At 36.1% G+C, this 25854-nt stretch overlaps 1 protein-coding gene across 1 annotated transcript; it reads left to right on the top strand.

Moving 5' to 3' along the window:
• Positions 1-22842: 22842 nt before the first annotated feature.
• Positions 22843-25704, top strand: LOC141608537 (receptor-like protein EIX1). The gene has a single exon (XM_074427880.1). The coding sequence runs from the start codon at positions 22843-22845 to the stop codon at positions 25702-25704; it is 2862 nt and encodes a 953-aa protein (XP_074283981.1).
• Positions 25705-25854: the final 150 nt, after the last annotated feature.

Consider the following 25854-nt stretch of genomic DNA (forward strand, 5'->3'; position numbering starts at 1 on the left):
GCCCTTCCTCCGGTGAGTGTGTTTTGCTTTCCTGTTTTTTTTTCGTTCCTTTATTCTCCCTTTTTGAACCTTTGTTGCGGTGCTGCTACTGTCACGTGCTGCTGCCACACCTGCCGCTGTTGTGGTTATAGTGCGGGTTGTTGTTCGGGTTGTGCGGTTTTTTGGGCTGTTTATCAACCTTTTTGGTTTTGGTTGGTGTGTTCGTCGTCCTTGGCCGTTCAACGCCGTTGTGTGCAAGGAAGGGTGTTGGGTTTTGTTGTCCTTACATGCCTGAGCTAGTACGGTACCATTGTCCTTTTTCGAGTCTTCATGGGTGTCGGGATGGTTTCGGTAAGGGCCTTACAAAGGCAGCTTGGAAGAAACACTTGCAGGACCGACATTGTCATGACGGGGCGTTGGACCTTACGCGGCAGACTCTTTCTGATAGTTTGACTGTTTATTCCAATGCCGAGAGTTCTTTGAGACGGATGGGGCTCTGGTTGTGTGGGGTGTGTTTTATGACCCATACTCTTGGTGCTAGATGTCGGCATAATCGGGGTGATATTGTGGAACATCCGGGGTGTGTTGATGGCATTTACACCTTCCATATTCATCGTATTCCGAGACCTTTGGCTCCTTCTACTTCGGTTTCTTCTGATGATAGTGTGGAGCTCGTTCAGTGGTCTATATCTTCGTTGGATCGTTTCTTGTCTTTGGGCCTTCGTGACCGTGAAATCTATTCCTCCTAAGTGCCATCTTGGGTTTGCTCGGGCTTTGAAAGGGGCCTTGGATGCGGTGTTTGACGCCCCTAGTGATCTCTCCCGCTGGGTTCGTTTGCTTGCTTTACCTCTTTGTTTGCTCAGGACTTTCGCTCCTCGGAGTAATCATGAGTGTCGGACTGCTATTCGGCGTCAGCATCAGGAGGAGAGTATTGCCAGGGCTATTCTTGCTTGGGGACACCTGGGGGTTTGCGGTTATTACTGAGGAGTGCTTTGATGAGGGTCCTTCTTCTTTTTCTGTGGATGAGGATCTCGATTTGAGTGACCTTAACCTCCGCCAATGCCGGCGGAAGATATCAGATGGCCATTATACTGCCCCTACTCCGATGCCACTCTCGTGGCCCTGCGTGAGAAGCATCCTGTCGCCCCGCCTCCTTCATTGCCTCCTCTGTCTGGGGATCATCATCCTCTGGTTGCCTCTTCCGCGGTGGTCTTGGATATGATTCGGAGCTTCCCTCGTGGTACTTCTTGTGGGAGGGATGGTTTTCGTGCCAAAGACCCTTATGGATCGTTAGAGTGGCGCCTGCTGTGGCTATCTCCGATGATTTGATCACTTCTATTACTAGGGTGGTTAATCTTTTTCTTGAGGGTCGGTGCCCTCTTCCTCTGGGTGAGTACATTGCCAGCGCCCCTCTCACACCACTCGTTAAACCGGGTGGTGGAGTTCGTCCTATTCTTTGTCGACGGTCTGAGACGGCTTGTCTCTAAGGTTGGTGCTTCTATAGTTGGCCCGTCCTTATCTTCTTATTTTGATGGGCTTGATTCGGGGTGGGTGTGTCCGGTGGAGGAGAGGCTATCTTGCATGCCTTGAACCGCTCATTGAGGCTCGGGGGAACAGTGGGGCTTTCTATGTTGCCGGTTGATTTCGCACGCGTTCAACCTTGTTGACCGTTCGACCATGCTTCAGGAGGTCCGCCGTCGGTGCCCGGCTCTCTCCCGTTGGGTGGAGTTTTGTTATTCCAGCCCGGCCCGCCTTTTTTATGGGGAGCACTGCTTGTGGTCTTGTCAGGGTGTTCAGCAGGGTGATCCATTGGGGCCTTTGCTTTTCGCGTTGGTTTTGCATCCTTTGGTTTGCAAGATCCGGGGCACTTTTGACCTCTCTTTGCAGGCATGGTACTTAGATGATGGCACCATTGTGGGAGATACTTTGGAGGTGGGGAAGGTGTTGGACTTGATTAGGTTGGATGGCCCTCGTTTTGGTTTACACCTAAATGTCTCCAAGACGGAGGTCTTTTGGCCTGTTGAGGATCCACGGAGCCGGCTTCCGGGGGTTTTCCCCACTTCTATTTCTCGGCCATTGCGCGGTGTTACGATTTTGGGAGGACCTCACGACTTGTCCTGGCTTTAGCAGTGAGATTGTGGCGACGAGAGTAACTAAGACCATTGAGCTGATGGACTTGGTTGCGAGGATTGAGGACCCGCAGTGTGAGTTGCTTCTTCTTCGAGCTTGTACTGGTATATCTAAACTCTACTTCTCTCTTCGCACTTGCTCCCCTAGTGTTTTTGGGTCTGTTCATCTTCCTTTTGATGCCGCTCTGCGTTCTAGCTTGGAACGTATTGTCACTGCGTCAGGGCCGGGTTTTGGGGATTGGCAGTGGCGCCTTGCTACATTCCCTTTTCATCTTGGTGGCCTTTGCTGTTTATGCGGCCGGAGATGTTTTGTTCTATGCTTTTATTGCGTCCCGCTTGCAGTCTGCTGGTTTGCAGGCTAAGCTCCTCGGCCCTTCTCGTGTTGTAGCTGCTGGCCATGCTTTTGATGATGCCGCACGGTGTTTACTGCGACTACGGTTCGATATATTAGGTCACCCTAGTGAAATTGCGCCCCCAAACTTATGAAGAAATTGGCGATATTTATTTCACGACGGTTGCTTCGCCTCGAGTCCTGCTTTTTTCTTTGACACCTCGCCGGATCGCTCTATGGCGCTCGGCGGGGTTCTCACTCCTCCGATTGGTTACGTGCGGTTCCTATCTCGGGGTTGGGGCGGACTATGAACGGGAGGACTTACCGTAGTGTCTTTGGGGTATCGTCCTGGTGTTCCGTTATTCTCGGTATCTAGGCCCCGTCTCCGCTTGCTCTCGGGTTTTTCTTTGGGGATGTTTTTGGGGACCACGCTGTTTCTTGTCTTTTGCATCTGTGGGCGTTAAACATCGGCATAACCTTGTCCGGGACACTCTCTTCGACATCTGCTATAGATCTGGTATTTCTGCGGGGAAGGAGGTTGATATCGGTTTGGTTGATGGGCATGGTGGCTCTCTTCGTCCTGCGGATTTATTGCTTTATTCTTGGGACAGGGGGCGTGATGTGTGCGTCGACCTGACAGGTTCTTCACCTTTGACTCAGACAAGGTTGGCGGATTTTGTGCCGGGCCGAGTTGTCGCTGATGCTGCTCAGCGAAAGTGTGCTAAGTATGGGAATTTGTGCGCGGTAGCGGGTTATGGTTTCCTATCTTTCTCTTTCTCTTCACTTGGGGAGTTGAGTTCGGATGCTGTTGCCTTGCTCAAGCGGATCCAGAAATTCTCGGTATCTCGATGATCTTTGGGGCTCGGGTAGCCGCTTACATTTTCACTCGTATTAGCTTTACTATTGCTAAGGGTGTGGGAGCCCAGATTGTCTCTCGGCTCCCCACCAATTTCATGTAAACCTTTTATTTTATTATAATGAAAGCTGCGCGCATTTTATAATAAATAAAAAATAATAATAATAATAATAATAAATATATTAAATATAAATATAATAATATAAACAATACGAATTAATTATTAATAAATATAATAGTAATATAATAATCAAAAAAATAATATAATAATAACTATAGTAAATACATTAATATAAAAATAATAATAATAATAATATCAATAAGAATAATAATAGTAATGTTGAAATAAACTAATATGAATCAAATCAATCGAATCAATCAAGTGAATCAATCAATCAATCAATCAATCGAATCGAATCGAATCGATTCAATCAATCAATCAATCAATCAATGGAGCTGAATCAATCGAATCGAATGGAGCCAATCAATCGAATCAAACTTATTAGAACTTAAATTAAGTCCAAAAGAACATGGGCATAATTCTCTCTAATGAACTTATTCTCTCCTTTCTAGAATATTGGAGTGTCTAATTTAGTTAATCTATTTGTGTCAAGGTTTTATCTTTTGTAATCATCCTTTTTAAATCTATACAATTCAAGTCTTCGTTCATATTATGGTATAATTCTTTTCTTTTCACTTTGTTTTATTAGTTCAATTGTTTACATTTACTCTTTCTTGGTTTTTGTTAGTTGTTTGGGTTTATATTTCTCTTATTTGTTGCTATAATAGAATTTACTCTCTCTTGTTCATCTTGTTTATATTGTTGCTATTATTAAAGTTAGAACCTTTGATTAGTAGTGATAAAGTTTGTTCCTTTTTATATTCTCCTACTCAAATCTTAGTTTAATTAATTTTTTTTTTTTGATAAGGTAAATAAACTAGATTGATCGAAAATCAACCTATACCATCCTTTCGGATGAGAACGGTAAATGAAAATCAAGATTTTCAAATTACCAGGTAGCAAGCATAAAAGAAAGGGCGCCAACCGAATCGAATCGAATCAAATGGAGCTGAATCGAATCGAATCAATGGAGCTGAATCTGAATCAATCAACTTATTAGAACTTAAATTAAGTCCAAAAGAACAGGGCATAATTCTCTCTAATGAACTTATTCTCTCCTTTCTAGAATATTGGAGTGTCTAATTTAGTTAATCTATTTGTGTCAAGGTTTTATCTTTTGTAATCATCCTTTTTAAATCTATACAATTCAAGTCTTCTTTCATATTATGGTATAATTCTTTTTTTTTTTTCACTTTGTTTTATTTGTTCAATTGTTTACATTTACTCTTTCTTGGTTTTTGTTAGTTGTTTGGGTTTATATTTCTCTTATTTGTTGCTAGAATAGAATTTACTCTCTCTTGTTCATCTTGTTTATATTGTTGCTATTATTAAAGTTAGAACCTTTGATTAGTAGTGATAAAGTTTGTTCCTTTTTATATTCTCCTACTCAAATCTTAGTTTAATTAATTTTTTTTTTTTGATAAGGTAAAGAAACTAAATTGATCGAAAATCAACCTATACCATCCTTTCGGATGAGAACGGTAAATGAAAATCAAGATTTTCAAATTACCAGGTAGCAAGCATAAAAGAAAGGGCGCCAATAGAAAACTCTCGTTAAACAAGAATGTCACTTTAAAGCCCGAAAAATAATTAAAGAATAATATAACATAAAAAGTTTCGTCTTAAAAAAGAACGGACTAACTGTAAAGGGCAGTTACCAATTTAACGGATCGCCAGAAAACTGAAACGAAACGAATCCGAAATCGGATGCAGATAGTTATTTCTCTATCCTCACACGCACAATTGAAAGAAACCAATCAATTTTCCCTAATTTCAAGCATATTAAAAAATCTTGCAAAATTCTACACAATTAACACCAAAGGGAAAGAGATCCCAACTGCCCAGAAGAAGAAAATACACAGTTGTTTAGAAATCCAAAGGATTAAAAAACTTCCAAACAAATTATATCATAAAGATACATTTCTAAACTGAAAATCAACAATGATTTGGTCAGTTAAATTCATAAATTTCATAAACTGCTGAAATAATGCTATTAAATTCTTAATTTAAACCTTCCAAACTTAGACATATGACTAAATAAGCTCTCCTATGCTAAAATGGAGAGCAAATTAAGATCTAGTCTTTATAGGAAGGAAAAAATCAAGAAAAAAGACTGCAAAATTTTCCATTGAAAAACTTATAAGAGACTAGAGATCTTCCTAAATATGAAAACCCGGTTAACTTTCACCTTTGGGAAAAGGGTTAGAAAACCCGGGAATTAATCGCGTACTTAGTGCCTCCTAGCATCGAGTTGGGGACCTTGGGGATGGCGCGCGTTTTCGGGTCCTAGAACCTTGCTTAGGAGAGGTCCGAGTCACGAACCCGGGAGGGAGGTGAGTCGGGAATCCTAGTGTCCTATTATGAGCCCGGGAGGGAGTTAATAGGCGAGTTAGATGCGTTTTCCCCTAACTAATTACCCCATGAGGACTAGTTGATGACGGAATTAATATGCTAATCATGATTGTTTGTCGCTTAATCACACCCTAGGCTTTTTATCAATCAAGTAAAACCATACTAATTTGCTTGCTTCTTTATTTTAGAACTTAACTAGGTTTGTGACCCGTGAAATTCACGGGTTTATCTGTTTTAGTTTTGATATTTTTATCGTATTGTTAATATTTGTTCGAGCAATTAGTTGTTGATTCATTTAAAAATATACAGTCTTGAAATACATAAAAATTAATTAGTTAATACCTTATTTCTTTGACAACTTTGGTTTATTTTTTTAAATCGAATCCTGCAAGTGACAATGTGGTAGCTACTAATTTTGAGAAACTTGACAACAGAGTAATGACAAAGACGACTCATTATACATACGTGTGTTTTACTCCGCAATATAATAAAGTGAGTTTTTTAAATATTAAAAGTTAAAACCATCCGTATATAATAAATTCCGTATGGAAAAATCTTCAATGATGCCTTATAAGGAAACTCAATACCTCAGTATAGTCATCTCCAAATTATTTCTAGACCTCTCCATCAACCCTCCCATAGAAATATCTTTGAAGTCTTATCACCATGTGCATGCTTCAAATATTATTTACATCCGAAAAACATTTATTATATCGATAGAAAAATATTAGATACGATCCAACGGTATGGTCGGTATCTACTCCATGTATGTATTACGAATTAAATTTTCATTTCAATTGCTCAATAATCTGAAAAACTATATTCCCTAAATCCGAATTCCAAAAGGTTCATAAAATTTTTTAAGTTCCATATTACTATTTCAAGAATTTGATCCATCTCTTGTTATACTTATGTCCACGATCCTATATAAAAATAAAAATAGTAATAAAGACTATAAAATAATCTATTCCGGTTTTGAAAAAAAAAACATCAACTTAAAAATATACGAATTAGAATTTAGAAACCATACTATTTGATATTTATCTGAAGGTTCACTTTCACTTCCTTTTAGTACATGCCTTGATAATAGTTCATATGAAATGAGAAAGAAAAATATATGTTAGAGATGATTATACTCATGAATACAAAAATACAAATTCAAATAGGTTGATCAAGAAAGCATAATAGTAAAATTACACAACAATATACGCTTAATAACAAATTTAAAGAAATATTATAAGATCTCCATTTTGAGATCAATGATCATCTTATAATGGGTAAAAAGCATAAACCACTTAAAAAAATAAAGTAAATTTAATAAAAAAACAATAAAAAGGTGGGAGTTGGAGAAAACTTAAATTGGAAGAGAAAATGACTTAATTAAAATGATTAATTATTGTCATGATGGTTCAAAAAGTAAATTGTGAAATTTTAAAGATTTTTCATTCAATTATTTGTATTATTTATTTATCATTAATTATGAGAGTAGGTTTTTTTTTTTTAGGAAATTATGAGAGTAAGTTTTATGTATTATTCCTTGACAAAAAAACACATAAACTTAAAAACATGCGAAGTAGAATTTAGGAATCATACTATTTAATATGTACCCGAAGGTTCACTTTCGCTTCCTTTTATTACATGCCTTGATAATAGTTTATATAAAATGAAAAAGAAAAATATATGTTATAGATGATTATACTCGTGAATACAAAAATACAAATTCAAATAGGTTGATCGGGAAAGTATAATAGTAAAATTACACCACAATATACGTTTAATAACAAATTAAAAGAAATATTATAAGACTTCTAATTTGAGATCAACAGTGATCCATTACTTATCAGTTTCTACCTTACGTTTTTTTACCTTTAATTGTACCTCAGTTTCGTGCCTTTTGTATTTCTTCCCTCTTCAGATTACCCACGTGATGGTTTGCCTTATCTGCATTCACATACGTTTCATGGTGTTTTAAAATTATATAAAAAATACATTGACCAAAAGATAAAATATCAACCTGGCAAAAACTTGACAAACGAATCAAAACATTGTCACATGTAAGTCACTTAAATTAAACCAACTGAAAAACATGAATTCAAATATAAAGCAAACGATTTATAAAACCAACAACATAACAAATTAAAATATACTTTATTGGACACAAAGAAAAAGAATAAAGAATAAAGAACAACAACAACAACAACAACAACAACAACAACAACAACAACAACAACAACAACAACAACAACAACAACAACAACAACAACAACAACAACAACAACAACAACAACAACAACAACAACAACAACAACAACAACAACAACAACAACAACAACAACAATACTCAACAATATTACTCGACAATAATACTCAATATACTCAATATAATCAAATAAATAAATTAAACCATAAAATACAATCCACAACTTAGAAACTCATGACAAATGAGCATATTTTAAATAAATACAGTGAATATAAACTATTTTAGGTATTATAGGTTTTATAGTAATTACACAACCATAAATTCCTATATTTTAATTTAATTTTTAATTTATTTTGTGGTATTATTAAATTAGATAATTGATTGCCGAGGACCTCAAGAGATGAATTAAATAGGACAAAATTTTAATGACAATTATGGGTGTTGAGTAATATATATATATAAGGAGTTTTAATAGAATTATTAACATATTATATTACAAAAATTAATTAAATAGGAAAAACTTTTAATTAATTTAGTGTGTGTTAAGTACTATGAAGAGTTTTAATCAATTTATTACCATGTTTAATTAAAAAAAATTCAAATAGGAAAATGTTAATAATGGTGGGTGTTCAGTAATATGAAGTGGTTTAATTAATTTATTAACAGGTTTTATTACAAAAAATTTAAAAACAATGAATTAAATAGGAAAATGTTAATAATGGTGAGTGTTTTGTAATATGAAGAGGTTTAATTAATTCCTTAACATATTTTATTCCAAAAATTTCAATTTTAATTATAAATTATGAAATTTATTAACATTTTTTATTACAAAAATTTCAATTAAAATGTCAATATTAATTATAAATTATGAAATTTGATGTAAATTTATAAGGGTTATATAAATTTTTGAAGACAATATATTTAATATACAAAATTAATTTACGAAAATGATAATATCCTTTAATATTATAGATATAAGTGAATTAAATTAATTTATAGATAAATTATCTAAATTAATGCCATGTAATAATAAATTGATAATCCATGTCACATTAATTCGCCATGTCACATTAAAAATATGCAACATCACATTTAAATATGCCGCGTCACATGAAATTTTAATCTATGTGGCTTTTTGGATTCTACGTGGCTCTGTCTAGGTGGCGTTTATTTGTCATTTTAGGGTAGACTTTTAATTATATTTTATAGATTAGTGTAATACCACTCAAATTTTCAATTTAATTTTATTTTCAAATCCGAACTTCGGGGCCAAAGTTCCTCTTAAGAAGGGAAGATTGTAATACCCAAATATTTTGATCATAAAATATTATTTACTTTTTAAAATTATGTGATTACCTTGTTTATTAGTATATCTTTTGATTTATGATGATCTTTATTTTATGACTACTTATCTCTTTTTGGACCAAACAATTTGATTTAATAGTTAAGCCTATTTTAAATCACTTTTATAGTCCAATCCTAAATAAACCACAATGCCAATTGTTAAAGCCCATGTCTACCTAGTTCGTTTGACTATGCACCGTATGTTAAGATTGTTCTGGACTATTAATTCTTTTTAGGGTCAATTAATTTTTACAACCTTATAAATACGAGTTTTCAAAAATTACTACCTTATAAAAAAAGCTGCTAAAATTACTACCTTACTAAGCATTAGTGCGTACAAATTGCTACCAATTCCCTTTTCCGGTCACTTAAAAGAGAATATTCCGTCAATATTTGAACTTTCCTTCCAAAACATAATAATTCTGACCAAATTACCCCTCTCATCAATACTATATATTAATTCCAGAAACCAAGGGACTCCTATGTAATTAAATAAATCTATACACATTAATTATACTATATAGTTTTAAATTGCTAACGCCGTGTGATGGACCTGAACAAGGGACTTCAATGTAAATATTATATAGTTTTGGTTAAAAGTATAAATTAAGAGAATATTAGAATATGGTGAGTTTTCTTAAATAAACGGGTTCCACTTATGGTATTATTAATTAGTATAAATATGTTATATTTTGGAAACTATTAAAAGGTAAGTAAATCAATTCAGATTTCCAAAAATATAATATTACATAATTCATTAGATTTGTAATTTAATTAGTAAATAATAATGATTGCTCTTAAATAATATTTTAATCTAATATTTCAGATTTATTTAAATATATAACTCTAATACAACTAAATAATCAACTATTATGATAGTAACCTTCCATGTGAGTGGTAAAAGCAACAATAATATATAGCAACCGTGTGAGTAGTAAAAGTAACAATAATATATAGCAATTCCATGTGAGTAGTAAAAGCAACAATAATATATAGCAACCGTGTGAGTAGTAAAAGTAACAATAATATATAGCAACGAGAGTAGTGAAAGTCATACTAGCAGCAACGCGAGTAGTGAAATTAACAATAATAAATGCGGGAGTAGTGAAAGAAAAAATAACGACGGCGGGAGAAGTGAAAGTAATAGTAGTCACAACACATGTAATGAAAGTAATAGTAGGAACAACGGAAAGAGTATGAAAAATTAACTAACAATTCGATTTTAAGAAAATATTAATTTATTTAAATATACGAGCTTGACAAAACTAACAGGTTTAACCGTAAAAATAGCAGGAAAAGTAAAACAAACAACAGTAACCGAAGAAGTAGTGAACGTAATAGTATTAACAGGGGATGTAGTGAAAGTAATAATATTAACAGCGGGAGAGGTGAACGTGTCTCATAATTTGTTGATTAATTTTACCTCTCATCATAATTTCAATATATAAATTGTAAATGTATGTCTTAACCAAATTTAGAAAAATCATATTTCATATAAAATAAAATTTAAATGTTAAATAAAGGTAGCCCGAGCGTAGCCGGACACCAAACCTAGTTATTTCTATTTCTATTACCCATCTCTCTTCTTTCTTATTCTTACTTTACTCATCTTCTTCCTTGCTTGTTTATTTTCTTCCACCATACTCCCAATTTTTAATTGCACAAAAAAGAGGAATCTTCTCTACTACTAAGAGAATAAAAATTCTCTTAGTTTTCCCTCCAAAAAGCATCTAGCTAAATAAGTTAATAAATAAAATTTTCTTTCATTATATTATTATCTTTTCAATGAATATATTCTAATAAATAAACTCTCATTTTTTAAATAATTTCATAATTATGATTTTTTCATTAAAATAAAATAAAATTGATATTAAACTATAAAGTATAAGTTGCTAAATTTTTCAGTAATGTAATAATTATTACTGTAGAGAATAACTTGACACATTCTTACTATTAGCTTCGTGATAAAAACATTCACTAAGATAAATTCACAACTTAAATACATTTTTTTATTAGTTTTCCATTTCCATTTTTTGTTTCATATCAAAATCTAATGGAGTGAACTGATAAATATTAATGAGATGCAAATTTAAAAAATATAAATCCTCCTCTATACTGAGAGAATACAACTTATCTAAAGTTTTCCCTCCAAAATGCTCAAACTTATATATGGAAATAAATTAGACTTTATTTATTAAGCTAATTTTCCATTTAAAATAATCTATATATAACAACTGTATTCCTATTATTAATTTCGTGACGGAAAAAAGAATTTTTTTAAAATAATTTGATGTAGTTAAAATATTTTCATAAAAAACACAATTCATGGAATTATTCATTTCTTTTGATTTATTTTAATATTAGTTATTTTTTATAAAAATTCGTGAGATATAAATCTACAATCTGTAACTAATGCACTAAAAATTAAAAAGCCTATATTTACCGCGCATTTGCGCGGGATCTACACTAGTTAATAGCAAGAAATTAGGGAGACATGCTTTATCGGCAAATCTACCTAGTATAAAAGCTAGGTTTTTTAAATGCTTCCTATTGGTTCCTATTTTGTAGGGATTGAAATTCTTCTTAGTTGTGTGGGATGCCATGTTCTTTGAAAGAATTAATTACCATCTGTCTTGATTTCAGTTTATTTTGCATTTCCTTTCATTGATTCACAAATAACCCCACATAATAATATATATGACATGATTTTAGAAGAAGAAAATAATTGCAGCAATATATCTTTGATTTAAAACCTATGAAGATGTGTTGCGTGAATATTCCTTTTATACTAATTAAACAAAAATTAAATTACACTTTTTTTAGCGTAAAAAACTAAATTACAACTTATATCCTCTCATATTATCTTTTAAAAAACAAAAAATAATAAAATCAGAAATTTTATAATATGAAAAAACAATTACGGAGTCCTAAGCTACACTAAAAAAATTATGGAGTAGTAAACTACCCTACAAAACTAAACCTCAATTTTTGTCGATACGGCGTTTTTGTTTTCGGAGAGACCCTTTGACTTTAATTTTTACAAAAAATTAGTAGACGGAAAATCATAAAACTACACCATTAAATTCCGTATAAAAAAAAGAGTTTTAATTATGATGTTTTTTTTCCTTATATTTTAAGAAATATTTAAGAGAAAATAGAGTGCCTTAAAAAGTGAGAATGACACATATATAAAACTAGGAGTATTAGTTAACGTATTTTTTATATTAGAATTTTAGAAACGACCCGTGCATATTTTGCACGGGATTAAAACTAGTTATAGAAGAAATTCAGCCCTCAATTTGATTATTTGGTGGAGATGGAGAAATTAGAAAGAGGAGTGCGTGGGACAAAAGAGGAGAGATAAGGTTTAAGTGAAGAGGAGTGAATTTATTGATTTTTTTTTTTTCGGTGCTCAAGAGGGGCTAAGCCCCGAATTAAATGTTTGTTACAATACGAGGAGTGGTAACTCCGAAAACATCATCCCTAAGAATAGTACGAAGATTATCAAAAGGAGTATCTAAATAAGTAGGAGTAATGCTAGAGTCTATCCCTTGATTGGCAAGCATATCGGCTGCTTTATTTCCCTCTCTGTATATATGCTCCAGCTTGACGGACCATATGGGATCATTGATAAGGTTTTTGCATCGCTGTATAATAAATTTGAGGCTATTACTAACCAATTGTTCTCCATTGATGATATCCACGCAAGGTGAATTGTCCATATGCACTAGGAGCTTTGGAATTCGCAATTCCCTAGCTCGTTCCAAACCAGTTAGTAGAGCTAGAAGCTCCGCCTTCATTGATGAGCAATTTCCACAAGATAAGAAATACGCCGACATAAAATTACCAGTCGTGTCCCTGAAGATTCCACCTCCTCCAGCTAGACCCGGATTCCCCTTAGCAGCACCATCCGTATTCAGTAGTACCCAGCCATATGGCGGAGGGGACCACCGAATTAATAACTCAACATGGCGTGACCGAGGTGTAGGGATAAGGAAATCAAATTTGTCAAATGCTTTTTTTGTAACTTCAAATTGCTGGTATAGGAAGATATGTGGGTGTATGGGATTTTCATTCTCACGTCCGAAGACGATATTGCTACGCCATCGCCATATCCACCAACAAGTGACTGTAAAATAGATGGGCCAATCAAGGACACTAACCTCCACATCATTACTGGCATTTCGTAAAAGCCAATCATTGAAAGGCGAGTTATAGAAGAAAGCATTGTTGTTGTCGATCCCAACTAGCGACCAAATTGAGCGAGAAATTGGGCAGCCTCGAAGCAAGTGTTCTGTAGTCTCCTCCTCGTATTCACATCTCGGACAAATAGGGTTCTCGCTCAAATTTCTTTTAACCCGATTCACATTAACCATAACTCTATCGTGAGCAACTAGCCATAAAAACATTTTAAGTCGTTGTTGAACGGGTAGTTTCCATATTGTTTTCCAGCACGGGGTTTCATTTGGCATGGCAAGGTCCGATTCCCGGAGATATCCGAGTGCAGAGCTAATAGAGAATTTACCGGAATTCGTGCCACGCCAATAAAGAGTATCTTCTTGGTCCGGGTCTGTGATCAGTGAAATCGATGCTATTTTTTGAAGTATAGTTTCAGGGAGAAAGTTGGAAAATAGGTCCCAATTCCACCCGTGGTTTTCAATCCACATATCGCTCACTGTTGATGACAAGCTAGAATCGGGAAGAGGAGAAATGATATGATCAGCTAAGCGGATACCGTCCACCCAAGCTTGGTCCCAAAAAAGAGTACGACGGCCATTACCTACAGCTGTAGCCGTTCCTTTGACAATTGTCTTAGCTTGCGATGAGATACCAGCCCATACATTTGACATACCTGCCTTCGGTTGGAATATGTCTATATCGCACCTGTTCTTGCAATATTTGGCTCGTAAAACTCGGGACCATAAACTATGAGGTTCCGAGATAACCCTCCATCCAAGCTTTGTAAGAAAGGCAGCGTTAGCCTGCCGTGCTGAAGTGATGCCGAGTCCTCCTCGTGACTTCGGTTGTTGAATTGTTTCCCAATTGACCAAATTAATAGTCTTCTTATCCTCCGTACCACCCCATAGAAAACGTCGAGTTTTCCTATCAATATTATCGCATAATGTTCGTGGAATTTTAGCCGTCTGCATACTATAGTTGGCCAAAGTAGATAGAGTGGATTTAACTAATGTCTCTCGTCCTGCAAGAGATAATCGTTTCGTGGCCCACCCGGATAAACGCTTATGAATTTTCTCTTCTAGATGAACAAATGTATGCCGGGTAACTCGGCCATTTATAGTAGGCATACCGAGGTAGGTTCCAAGATCATCTGTCTCCTCAAAACCCAAAGCTTGACCTACTACTTGTCTCGTACTAGGCTCGGTATTTTTCGAGAAGAACACCCGTGATTTCGAAGCACTGACTTTTTCACCGGATACCGAGCAGAAATTATCTATCACATGACGAATAACTAAAGCTTGCTCCTCTGTCGCCTCAGCAAAAATGACCATATCATCCGCGAAGAATAAATTGGTGATCGAAGGTCCATTTCGACCGAGCACAATTGGTCGCCAATTTTTCTTACAGACTTCGACATCTATTGCTTGTTGCAATTTTTCGAGACACATGACAAATAAGTAGGAGGAAAGTGGATCCCCTTGACGAACCCCTCTAGTCGGGGTGAATTGCTCTGTCGCTTCCCCATTCCATAGTACTTGTAGTCGTGTAGAGGTCACGCATTCCATAATGACGTCCACTATAACAATCGGGAATTGCATGTCTTGTAAGGTATCCCTGATAAAAGACCATCTTAGACGGTCATAGGCTTTTTCAAGATCTATTTTTATAGCCATGAACCCAAGATCGCTTTTGTCTTTTTTACGCATGGAATGGATTGCCTCCTGGAAAACCACTATGTTATCGGTAATTTGTCTTCCCGGGACAAACCCGCTTTGAGTCTCAGATATTAAGTGGGGTAGGACTTTCTTAATTCGATTGGCCAGGATTTTGCTAATGATTTTATAAGAGACGTTACACAATCCAATAGGCCTAAATTGAGAAATCGTTTCGGGGCTCGTTACCTTAGGAATAAGAACCAGATGAGTATCATTAAGACCTTCGGGAAATCCTTTACCTTCAAGAGCTTTGAGCACCATCTCACATAAGGATTGTGAAATTAGACTCCAATTTTTTTGATAAAAGAGCGCTTGAAAGCCGTCTGGCCCAGGTGCTTTCAACGACCCCATATTGTGAACTACGCTCTCAATTTCCGCTATGCTATAGGGTCGAGACAACCATTCCCAATCTTTATTGTTAAAAGCTTGAAATAGATCCCACGGCAGACGATCTTCAATTGGTTCGTTTTGATCATCCGTGAATAATGTTTTATAAAACTGGACAATTGTATTTTTGATTTCCTCTGCATCCTCAGTCCACTCCCCTTCGGAATTTTTTAAAGAAGTAATTTTATTCTTCCATCGTCTCACTAAAGTACTCACATGAAAGTAAGAAGTGTTACGATCCCCGTCTTTAATAAATTCGAGCCTTGATTTTTGATACCACAACAATTCCTCCTGCTCCATTACTTCGTCTAATTCCCTCCGTAATTTAGCTTCCAGTTTAATGAGGTACGGAATTCTTCGCAGCGATAGCTCTCTCTGACATCCACCAATTCTCGCTCTCAGCTCCTTCTTTTTATGAAAAATATTGCCAAAGGTATGTTCATTCCAGCTTTTCAATTTCGATGCCAATGTTGTCAATTTTTGAGGAAAAATCCCTTCCTCCGGCCAGCTTTCCTCTACGAATTCAGAAAAATTTTCATGCTTCATCCAGCAAGCTTGGAAGCGAAAGGGTCTATTAATAGCAGAAAGTGGAGCAAAACCATTGGGTGATATAAGAAGGGGACAATGGTCTGACTGAATTGCCGGTAAGTGCTTCACTAAAGCGTCCTCATGAATAGTACTCCAGCTAGCATTACAAAGGGCACGGTCTAATCTTGCACTCTGGCGAGTTTCAACAGAATTCCCTCTAGCCCATGTATGTGCCGCGCCTGAGAAAGCGAGCTCTATAAGGTCACAATTGTCAATCCAGTTATTAAAATTCTCGCATCTGCGAGCCATGTTGGCGTCTCCTCCGTGTCTCTCACTCAAATTCCGGGTTTCGTTAAAATCTCCTGCTAAGAGCCAGGGGTGATTATTAGCCTTAGCGAAGTTTTGTAATTCGGCCCAAAGCTCTTTCCTGTTCGTCGGGTCTGGGCTTGCGTAAACAGCCGAGAAGAACCATGGTACTTCCCCTGTTCTCGCAATTTCGACAGTAATAAACTGCTGGTGTTCTGCCACTGTCGAAACAGAGACAATATCGGGCCTCCAATATAACCATATACCTCCACTGTATCCTTGAGCGTTCACTCGAGCTTGGCCGCTATAGCCGATTATGTTACCCAACTTGATGGCATGATCATTATTCATATGGGTTTCAACTAAAGCAATAACAGTGGGTTTAAATAATTTGGTGACTTCCTTAATCGCATTGATTTTTGTTTTACTACCCGTACCTTGAACATTCCACACCAAGAAGGAGATTTGTGGTAAATTTGGAACCAAGTTTGGAATTTGTGTATTCATAAAATCAGGTAAATAAGGTAATGATGTTAGATAGGCTCTACTTACGAGTTTGAGAATGCTATCAACACTCCATGGAATCGATAGCTCCAGAAGTAATTCCGTTGGATTGTTTGCTGCAGCCTGGAATTTGACATCCATTATCGGACTTGCCGAAGTCATCACCGCCATATAAGGAGCGAGCATCTCCGGCTGGGTTCGCACTCTCGTTGTTTGGGTTGGCGGGATCATCGCTACTTCCGGGCATTGAGAGAGGCATCTGGGTTGGGGAAGAGGATGGAATAGGTAAGATACGTATGGTGGGGTGTCCATGGTTCTCTTTGTTTGCTTCTGTTTGTTCGATTGTAATTGTAGCTGTATCAAGACGTTGAGAGGCAGGGATGTTTGAACTAGTGTTGGAAATAGTGTTGCTGCTGTTCGACGTGGAATTAGTAATATCTTTCAAAATTAGGTTTGAATTTTTTGGAATAGTAGAGGGAATATTTTGTGATTTTTTGGATTTTGGTATATATTTGGTTGATTTTCTGGTTTGATTATTTTGGGAAGTAAAAGATATATTTTTGTTTTTATTATGGAAATTGGAAGTAGTTGCTAAACTTGTGGAATTTCGAATAGTAGTAGGACTGTTGCTAACTGCGCCAAAAACGGGTTGAGAAGGATTCGTATTCGATTCCGTAAGATTTTGTAAAATATCAAATCTCGTATTGCCCTCCTTAGAATTGTTTCCAAGATTGAAAATAGATTTGACCGGTTGTGGTTGTCCGGCCTCTGTTCGTGGAGTAGGCTTCCTCCTAGGAGGTTTCTTAACCATCATCCAGTCTCCGTAGCTATCCTGCTCCTCGGGTCTAAGAGGCATCCTAACTGGATTAGTAACATCATTAGATAAGCCCTCCGAATTCTCCTTCGTTCCATCGTCCTTGTCCTCTGTATTGGGTAATTTTAGACTTGGACAATTATCCTTTTCGTGACCTAGCTTGCCACAGTGGAAGCAAATCATTCGTAGGCCTTCATATTGGATGCAATATACCTTCCCGTTTAAACGAAACTTTGATAGTAGAGGCTTTGAAATATCGACTTCCACGCTTAATCGAGTGAATTGGCCTCTTTCCGCTGAGGCTGTGTTTTTATCAATACGTATCACCTTCCCTACCTTAGATCCTATCTTGTTGAGAAACATCTCATTAAAATATTCAACTGGTAGTCTTGGAATTCGAATCCACGCAGTTAGATACTTAATCTCATCATCTGTTGGAATGAAATTAGGGATCCATTTTCTGATAGTTAAGTAATGATCGTCGATCATCCACGGACCCTGAGTTAGGACGTGTTCATAGTCTAGTTTCGAAGAGAATCGAGCCACATAGTAGTTCTCCGTTAAATCAGTTAGAGTAAGTTTGCCTTTAATCGCCCACTTGGTTTGGAGTTTACGCATTAGGGCAAGATAACCGATTTTCTTATCGAACATTTTGATAATGAGCGCATTTCTCCATGGTCTGCGAATCATCGTCTTTTCCTCTTTAGTCAGGCAGATTCTAGGGCAGGAATCTTCTCCTTCATCTTCAATGTCGAAGTCTAAATCATCCTCCGAATCTGACTCGAAGTCTTCCGAGAAAGGTTCGGGTCCTCTGCGATCCCCAAAGGAAACTCCTTGGACCATGTCCTTAAACGAAGGTATGGCATTTTGAATGGGCGAACTCACTCCTATTGCTGGTAGATGTACTCCGGTTGGAATAACACCAGTTGCATTAGGGTTTGTCGAAGAAGAAGAAGATAAAAATTCTCCCAGGTGCATCGTTTTGCGTTTAGAATTTTTTTGTGGTGTGGGATTAGGGAGTACGATTGGAGAGTCTTGTACAATAGGCTTCTGTGCCTCCACCGAGGATGGAGAGGCCGGATTTGTTTCCGGCGGAAGGCCGGCCGAGGGTTGGGACATGTCTAGGTTTTTCAGAGGATTTTCAGAGGATTTTCTAAGTGAATTTATTGATTATGGGAAGGGAACAATCTACTTAATTGAAGGGGTATTTTCGTCAGTTAACATAAAAATACACCGAAAAAGGGAATTGGCAGCAATTTGTATGCACTAATGCTTAGTAAGATAGTAATTTTAGGAGTTTTTTTATAAGGTAGTAATTTTTTAAAACTGGTATTTATAAGATTGTAAAAACTATTCTTAAGTTTTCTTATTCTCTTACCCTATGAACGTCGGCTGTGCAAGTCTCGTCTAGTCATCATTCTGAGTTTCACACAATAAATCTATCAACGCATCTCATCCTTACAGTTCGGCTATCCTTCCCTATCAGTCCGAATTGCGGTGTCTTTCGTTACGCTAGTCGCCACTCGTTTCCTGATCTCTTTGCTTTATAGCTTGGCTGAATTTGTGATAGGGTTTAAAGTAACTCGATTTTATCGATCCTAATATTAATATTATTGTTCGAGGTTGTGTGTATATGTGTAATTATTTGTCTTTGGAGAGTGATTAATTGTTGTGGTATAATATTATGCGTACTACTGTACTGGTAATTCTATGTTCCTACTTTTAATTTTATTACCTTGTGAGACGAGTTTACAATTACTGTCTTAGATGGCGCGAGAGTTTGATTTTAAATGATGAAGGATAGTCTATGTAAGTTGTAGAGCGGTGTTCGTCGGTATTTAGTGCCAAATTGCATATATTGAAGTATTGGCTGTCAAGTGGAGTAATACGCAGGAACAATTTTAGTAAAAGCATTAAGTGGGCTTGCTATTCACTACGGATGGTGGATTACTTGTTTATTGTGACTTGAATGGTTATTTTGCTATTGAATTTGGAGCTAAGCCATGACATTATTACAATTTATCTTTGGTTGGTGTATTGCTAGAGTGTTGAGCACAGTTCTTTGAACCTTTGACAATATTGATATTGAAATTGAGATGGATATTGGTTACTGGTATTGAGTTATGAGTTATGGGGCCTTTGAGCCGAGTTATTTTACGGTTCGGTGCGACCATGGTTATTGAGTTATTTGAGTTTGAAATCGATATTGAGATGGAAATATTGTTTCGCGGGTTTTATCCGCCAGTTCACTCACTCCTTGTCACTGGTCTTAGGGTCGACAATGAGAATGCAATATGAGGCAGTTGGAGTATTATATTATGAGACGGAGTAATGAGTTAATTGTTGGGACAAGAAAGTGTAGTATGTTTTATGGAAAATAGAACTGAGCTGGTTAGAGGTTTAGATTAGTTTACGGGGAGTGTTTTTATTATTCTCTGTGTTTATTTTTCTTTTTACATGTGTATGTTTCCACGCCATGACCAAAATTAAGCTGCTTCTATTGAGGTATTATCTGTTACTCAGCTTTCCGGCTGGCGTGTTTTCTCCCTTCGGGGCTACTCGTCATGGGGGTAGTTCCATTCTGTCTTCTGGTTTATTTTCAGGTTACTTCTGCTGCAGTTCAAAAAGGATTTTATTTCAAGACAAGATTTTATTTAAAGCTTTGTGAAACTTTTTGGATCTATTTGTATAATTTTATTTTTAAAGGATTTGTAATAAGACACTTTGTATATTAATTATAATATCCTTGTATTTCGGCCAGTTTTGTATGTAAAAGTAAATTTTAATTTAGCCGAAAATCAGGGGTGTTACAATTAGTTATTCTATTTCTTGCTCTTTAGTCTAGCCCTTAGTTAATCAACCAACTTGTTTCGTTTGACTTAGCTAAGTATAAGAATTTAGACAATTAATAATCACCCAAGCCTCTTGTGGTTCGACCTCGACTACCCAACTACATTAGTTGAGTAAATTGTTTGATTGGGGGAGTGCGACAAACCCTATTATCATAATAATATTAACCGGAGGAGTGATGAATCTGTCTCATAATTTGTTGATAAATTTTAACATTTCGGTATGAGTGGTAAACATATGAGTTAAGGAAGTCTAATGTAGCCTAAAAAAAACATCTACATAGTATAAAAGCCAAGTTTTTTCTTGACTTTTGATTGGCTGTTGAGTTTCTACATGTGGGCCCCCCATGTTTCCTATTTTATTTAATTACCCTCTCTCCTCAACCGAATTCATATTCCTGTCTCATATTCCTATTTTAATTAATGTCACAATTTAGATAAAATGTTGCAATTTACATACGTTCAACGGACCTAACATGTCAAATATCTTAATATAATTTTAACAAAATACGGTTGTATATTATCTAATATTTAAATCTAATATTTATCAAATATTTGAATCTCCAAATATGGACTATTTATATTGTCACAATATTGAACACTTAATCACGCTCAATTATATGTTCATGTATCTAATGATAGCGTATTATCGCCTGCTATTACGACCGGTGCATTCTTTGCACGGGTATAAAACTAGTTTGATAATAAATTGAGGTAGCTCGGACGAGTCCGGATAAAGTATAAATTAATGATGATGTGAGAACCATACCAACTCATCGCATTATATGTCTTGGCCGTAAGCCTTAAACAATAGCCCTTGATTGACGGCTTGATTTTACCTTTAATATCGTGCACTCAAATTCGTTCTTTAACTACCCCACGGTCCACGGTCCTCGAAAATGCGTATTACTCTTCGTGGAAAAGAAAAGGTTAGCCCAAGTTACACTCCAGAAGACCGAGACTTAAAACCATAGATCAACTCATCAACCAATTAGAACGAAGATTCAACATTCTTTGATAATCTCACATTTATCTTACTTAGCTTCATTTGAAGGATATGGGTCATTCGAGTAGGATTTTGGATCAGGTTATTTTTAGGTCGAGTTGTTTTCGAGTCGAGTCACTCCTCCCGTTGTGTTTGGGTCCTAATTTTACTTAACTGTCCAAAGATTATTCGATAGAGAAAAATTGGTTTTTTTTCTCGTTTCAACTGTAGTTAACAGTGATTTTGTCTATGAGGCATCCCTAAACGCCTACACAAATTTTCATTTGTGACGGGCATATCCATCGTAAGTTTGCGACCGGTCAAGTACTATCTATGTGGGTAGATAAGACAAAAGCATAGTGTTTAGAGAGTAGCAATCTATTTTGTCTTATCTACCCACATGAATAATACTTAACTTGTCATCGTAAGCTTGTGACGGATATGCCTGTTACAAGGGAGACTTGGTGAAACACCTAAGCTTACTTAGCTAATCCTTTTATATTCTAGAAGAGGTTTAATTAATCATGATTAAAAATAACAGTTGACCAAGACTTTTGTTCAACCTTAACCATACAAGTAGTATCAATCATGGTTAAAAATAATATTAGAAGACCAAGACTTACCAAGAGCGGACATTCAACCATTCACCATCGTATTTAACTATAAAATATAAATTTTATTATAAATTTAATAACAAATATATTTTCAAAAATAAAATCGTACATATATAACTATAAAATATACTCCCTCCAATTCAATCCAAACTACCCACTTGTTTTTTGGAGGTCAAACTTTGAAAAGTTTGACCGTTAATCCACAGAAAAATATTAAACTTTGAAAGATAAAATTTATATATTGAGTTGTATTATGAAAATATCTAGTTTTTGCAAAAAAAAAAAAAAAATTATATACAAAGGATGAAAAACGCGGTCAAAGTGTCCCCTCGAAGACCACCCAAAAGCAAGTGAGTAGTTTGAATTGGATTGGAGGGAGTAACTTTATTAAATTTAAATAACATGTTTTGACCTAAATTTTATGGGATATGGTGTCATGTATACGTTTCGGTGATACCTAGGCCAAGACTCCATTATCTCCATCAAAGTAGACTATGATTAAAATTATGGAGTGCATTCTACTATAAATAAATGCACACGACAACCTTCTAATCAATATAAAAAACATTATTGTTACCCAACAAAAAATCAATATAATAAATATTATTCTCGAATTAATTATATTTATACTTCACCATTTTGAATAACAATGACTTGGCATTTCTTTCGTAGATCATATAAACACCTTCTAATTGTACTCTTCAGTGTATGGCTAACATACTATAGTTGCCATGCCGGATCATTGGAGGTTAATAAAACCCACTTTCAATGTGTGGAGAGTGAGAGAGATGCCCTGCTTCACTTCAAACAGGGCATTAGTGTTGACCATTGTGGACTCCTCGATTCTTGGGGACACACTCAGGATTGTTGCCGATGGCCCGGTATTCGCTGCGACAACCAATCCGGTCATATCATTGGTATCAAACTTCGTGGTTCTGGTTCCGATTATTCCTACAATCCTTGTTTTGAAGGTACACTCAGTATTTCCCTGATTAATTTTAAGCATTTGAAATATTTAGACCTCAGTAATAATAATTTCAATGGGCAATTACCCAAGTTTATAGGTTCACTTGCTAGTTTAGAGCAACTTAACCTCTCCCACTCTGGGTTTTGGGGTGTTATTCCTCAAGAGATCGGAAATCTTTCCAGATTAACATCCCTCGATCTTAATGTTGTACAATTATATGAAGACTTTGACATCAGGCCGATGAGGGTGGATAACTTGTGGTGGCTTTCGCGTATGAGGTTGTTAAGGGAAGTGGACTTGAGTGGTATTGATCTGAGTGCAACTACAAACATCTGGCTCTCTATTGTTAACAACCTATCTTCTTTACGAGAGCTTCGTTTGGGTAGTTGTAAATTATCTCAAAACTCACCTTCTTCTCTTTCATATATTAATTCATCAACAACCCTTACTGTCATCGACCTTAATTCTAATAACTTGAATGACACGTCAATATTTGAGTGGTTGTTCAACTTGAGTGGACTTGAGACCAACCTTATATATCTTGACCTATCCGAAAACCAAATGTTTGCTAATAATCTGCAACTATCTTTACATGCTATGAAACTTCTTGATAACTTATGTAGCTTGCAAACCTTAGACATGGCATATACCAATCTCAACTACAAGTTCTCTGACATCTTCCAATCCTTTTCTACATGTCCTCATAAGGCATTAGCGTCTCTAATATTAGATGGAAACCAAGTTTGGGGCTCGATTCCAGACAGCATTGGGGCATTTTATTTCTTAAAGGAATTAAGAGTTGGAGGAAATAACCTGAATGGGACCATTACTCAATCCATCGGGAAACTTACGATGCTCGAGATATTGGATCTTTCTATTAATTCATTGAATGGAACTCTTACAATTGCCCACTTATCAAACTTTTCAAAACTACGTCTTTTGTATTTGTCATTGAACAAAGAAGTTGTGGTTAACATTAGTGTTGATTGGATTCCTCCATTTCAGCTCGATACGCTACGTCTAGGATCATGCAAGATAGGCCCTTATTTTCCCAGATGGATTATAACTCAAAAAAACTTGTTGATACTTGACATATCCAATGCTAGTATTTCAGACACTATTCCTCTTTCTTTTTGGAGCTCGAGCTTGTTGTCGGGAATTCGCTATCTATACATGTCTCACAATATGATTTATGGTATGATTCCAGATGTATCAATCATATTTAATAACTCCCCTGAAATAATTGACTTGAGTTACAACTTCTTGGAAGGTGTAATACCCTCATTTCTAAGGAATAATGTATCAGTTCTATATCTAAACAATAACAAGTTTTCCGAAGGACTTCGTAATTTATTGTGCCCACACACACAAGTTATCAGAAGTCCTCTTTCCGATCTTGATATATCCAACAACTTGCTATCAGAAAAGTTTCCGAACTGTTGGAGCTATTTCGATCAATTAGTTAACTTGCAGCTGGAGAACAATAGTCTTTGGGGAAACTTACCAACCTCTTTGGATGCGTTAGACCAACTTGGTGGTTTAGACTTGAGTAACAATAATCTATCTGGTGAAATACCGGCATCCCTAGTAAATTGCAAGTCATTGACATTTCTTGACGTTGCAAATAACTCATTGGTTGGTCACATACCTCCTAGCTTTGGGCATAGTTTCAGGAATCTTATCATTCTTAACCTACAAAATAATGGTTTTACCGGAGTCCTTCCTACAAGCTTTTGTGATCTTTCACAACTTCAACTCATGGACCTTTCAGGCAATCACATCTCTGGTACTATCCCAAGATGTTTATACAAACTGGTAAGCATGTCTAATATAGATGGCGCGCCCTCTAATCTGTTGGGATATTATCTAGACGATGATGACGACGATGATAATACACGCGTGATGTGGAAAAGAAATGAACAGACATTTGGTGTCAGTGATTCATTAGGATTACTTAAAGGCATTGATATTTCCAACAATAAGCTAGAAGGTCATATTCCAGAAGGTATATCAAGTCTCATTGGATTAAAATTCTTAAATCTATCACGAAACAATCTTACCGGTTTTATTATGCCAAGAATAGGTCAACTGACCTCTTTGGAGTCTCTTGATTTATCACATAACCATCTTACCGGAGAAATCCCAGCAAGTTTGGCTCAAGTTAGCTATCTAACTACATTCGATATTTCCGACAATAACTTGACCGGGAAGATTCCAGTCGGTACCCAATTGCAAAGCTTTGATGCATCAAATTACATGGGAAATCCTGGGCTTTGCGGAGCACCGCTCCCTACATGTGCTGGAGATGAAGCACCCGCCATCGCCCCAAATGGTTACCACAAGCAAGACACGAAAGACGACTTTATGCTGGGACTTTACATAAGTGTGATACTTGGATTCATCGTAGGATTTTGGGGAGTTTGTGGCACTTTAGTTGTGAAGAGATCTTGGAGACATGCCTATTTCCGATTCTACGAAGATATTAAAGACAGGGTGTATGTTATATGGGTTGTTAACATAGCTAGAGCTTGGAGGAGATCTTAAAGCTAGTTTCTTAATCTTTGTATCATAATTTTGCTGTAACATCAATACTTGGATCTATAACTGCGTAGTTTATGGCTTCTTTATAATTCCTGATCAATAATGAAGTTTGAATGTTCTTTTCTTTCTTGTAATTGATGTATATGGGTCTGA

This window comes from Silene latifolia, chromosome 10, assembly GCF_048544455.1.
Source record: "Silene latifolia isolate original U9 population chromosome 10, ASM4854445v1, whole genome shotgun sequence".
In the NCBI taxonomy this organism is placed as follows: domain Eukaryota; kingdom Viridiplantae; phylum Streptophyta; class Magnoliopsida; order Caryophyllales; family Caryophyllaceae; genus Silene; species Silene latifolia.

Excerpts from the sequence above, each read along its gene's own strand:
- LOC141608537 (XM_074427880.1), top strand. The coding sequence starts at position 22,843 with ATGACTTGGCATTTCTTTCGTAGATCATATAAACACCTTCTAATTGTA.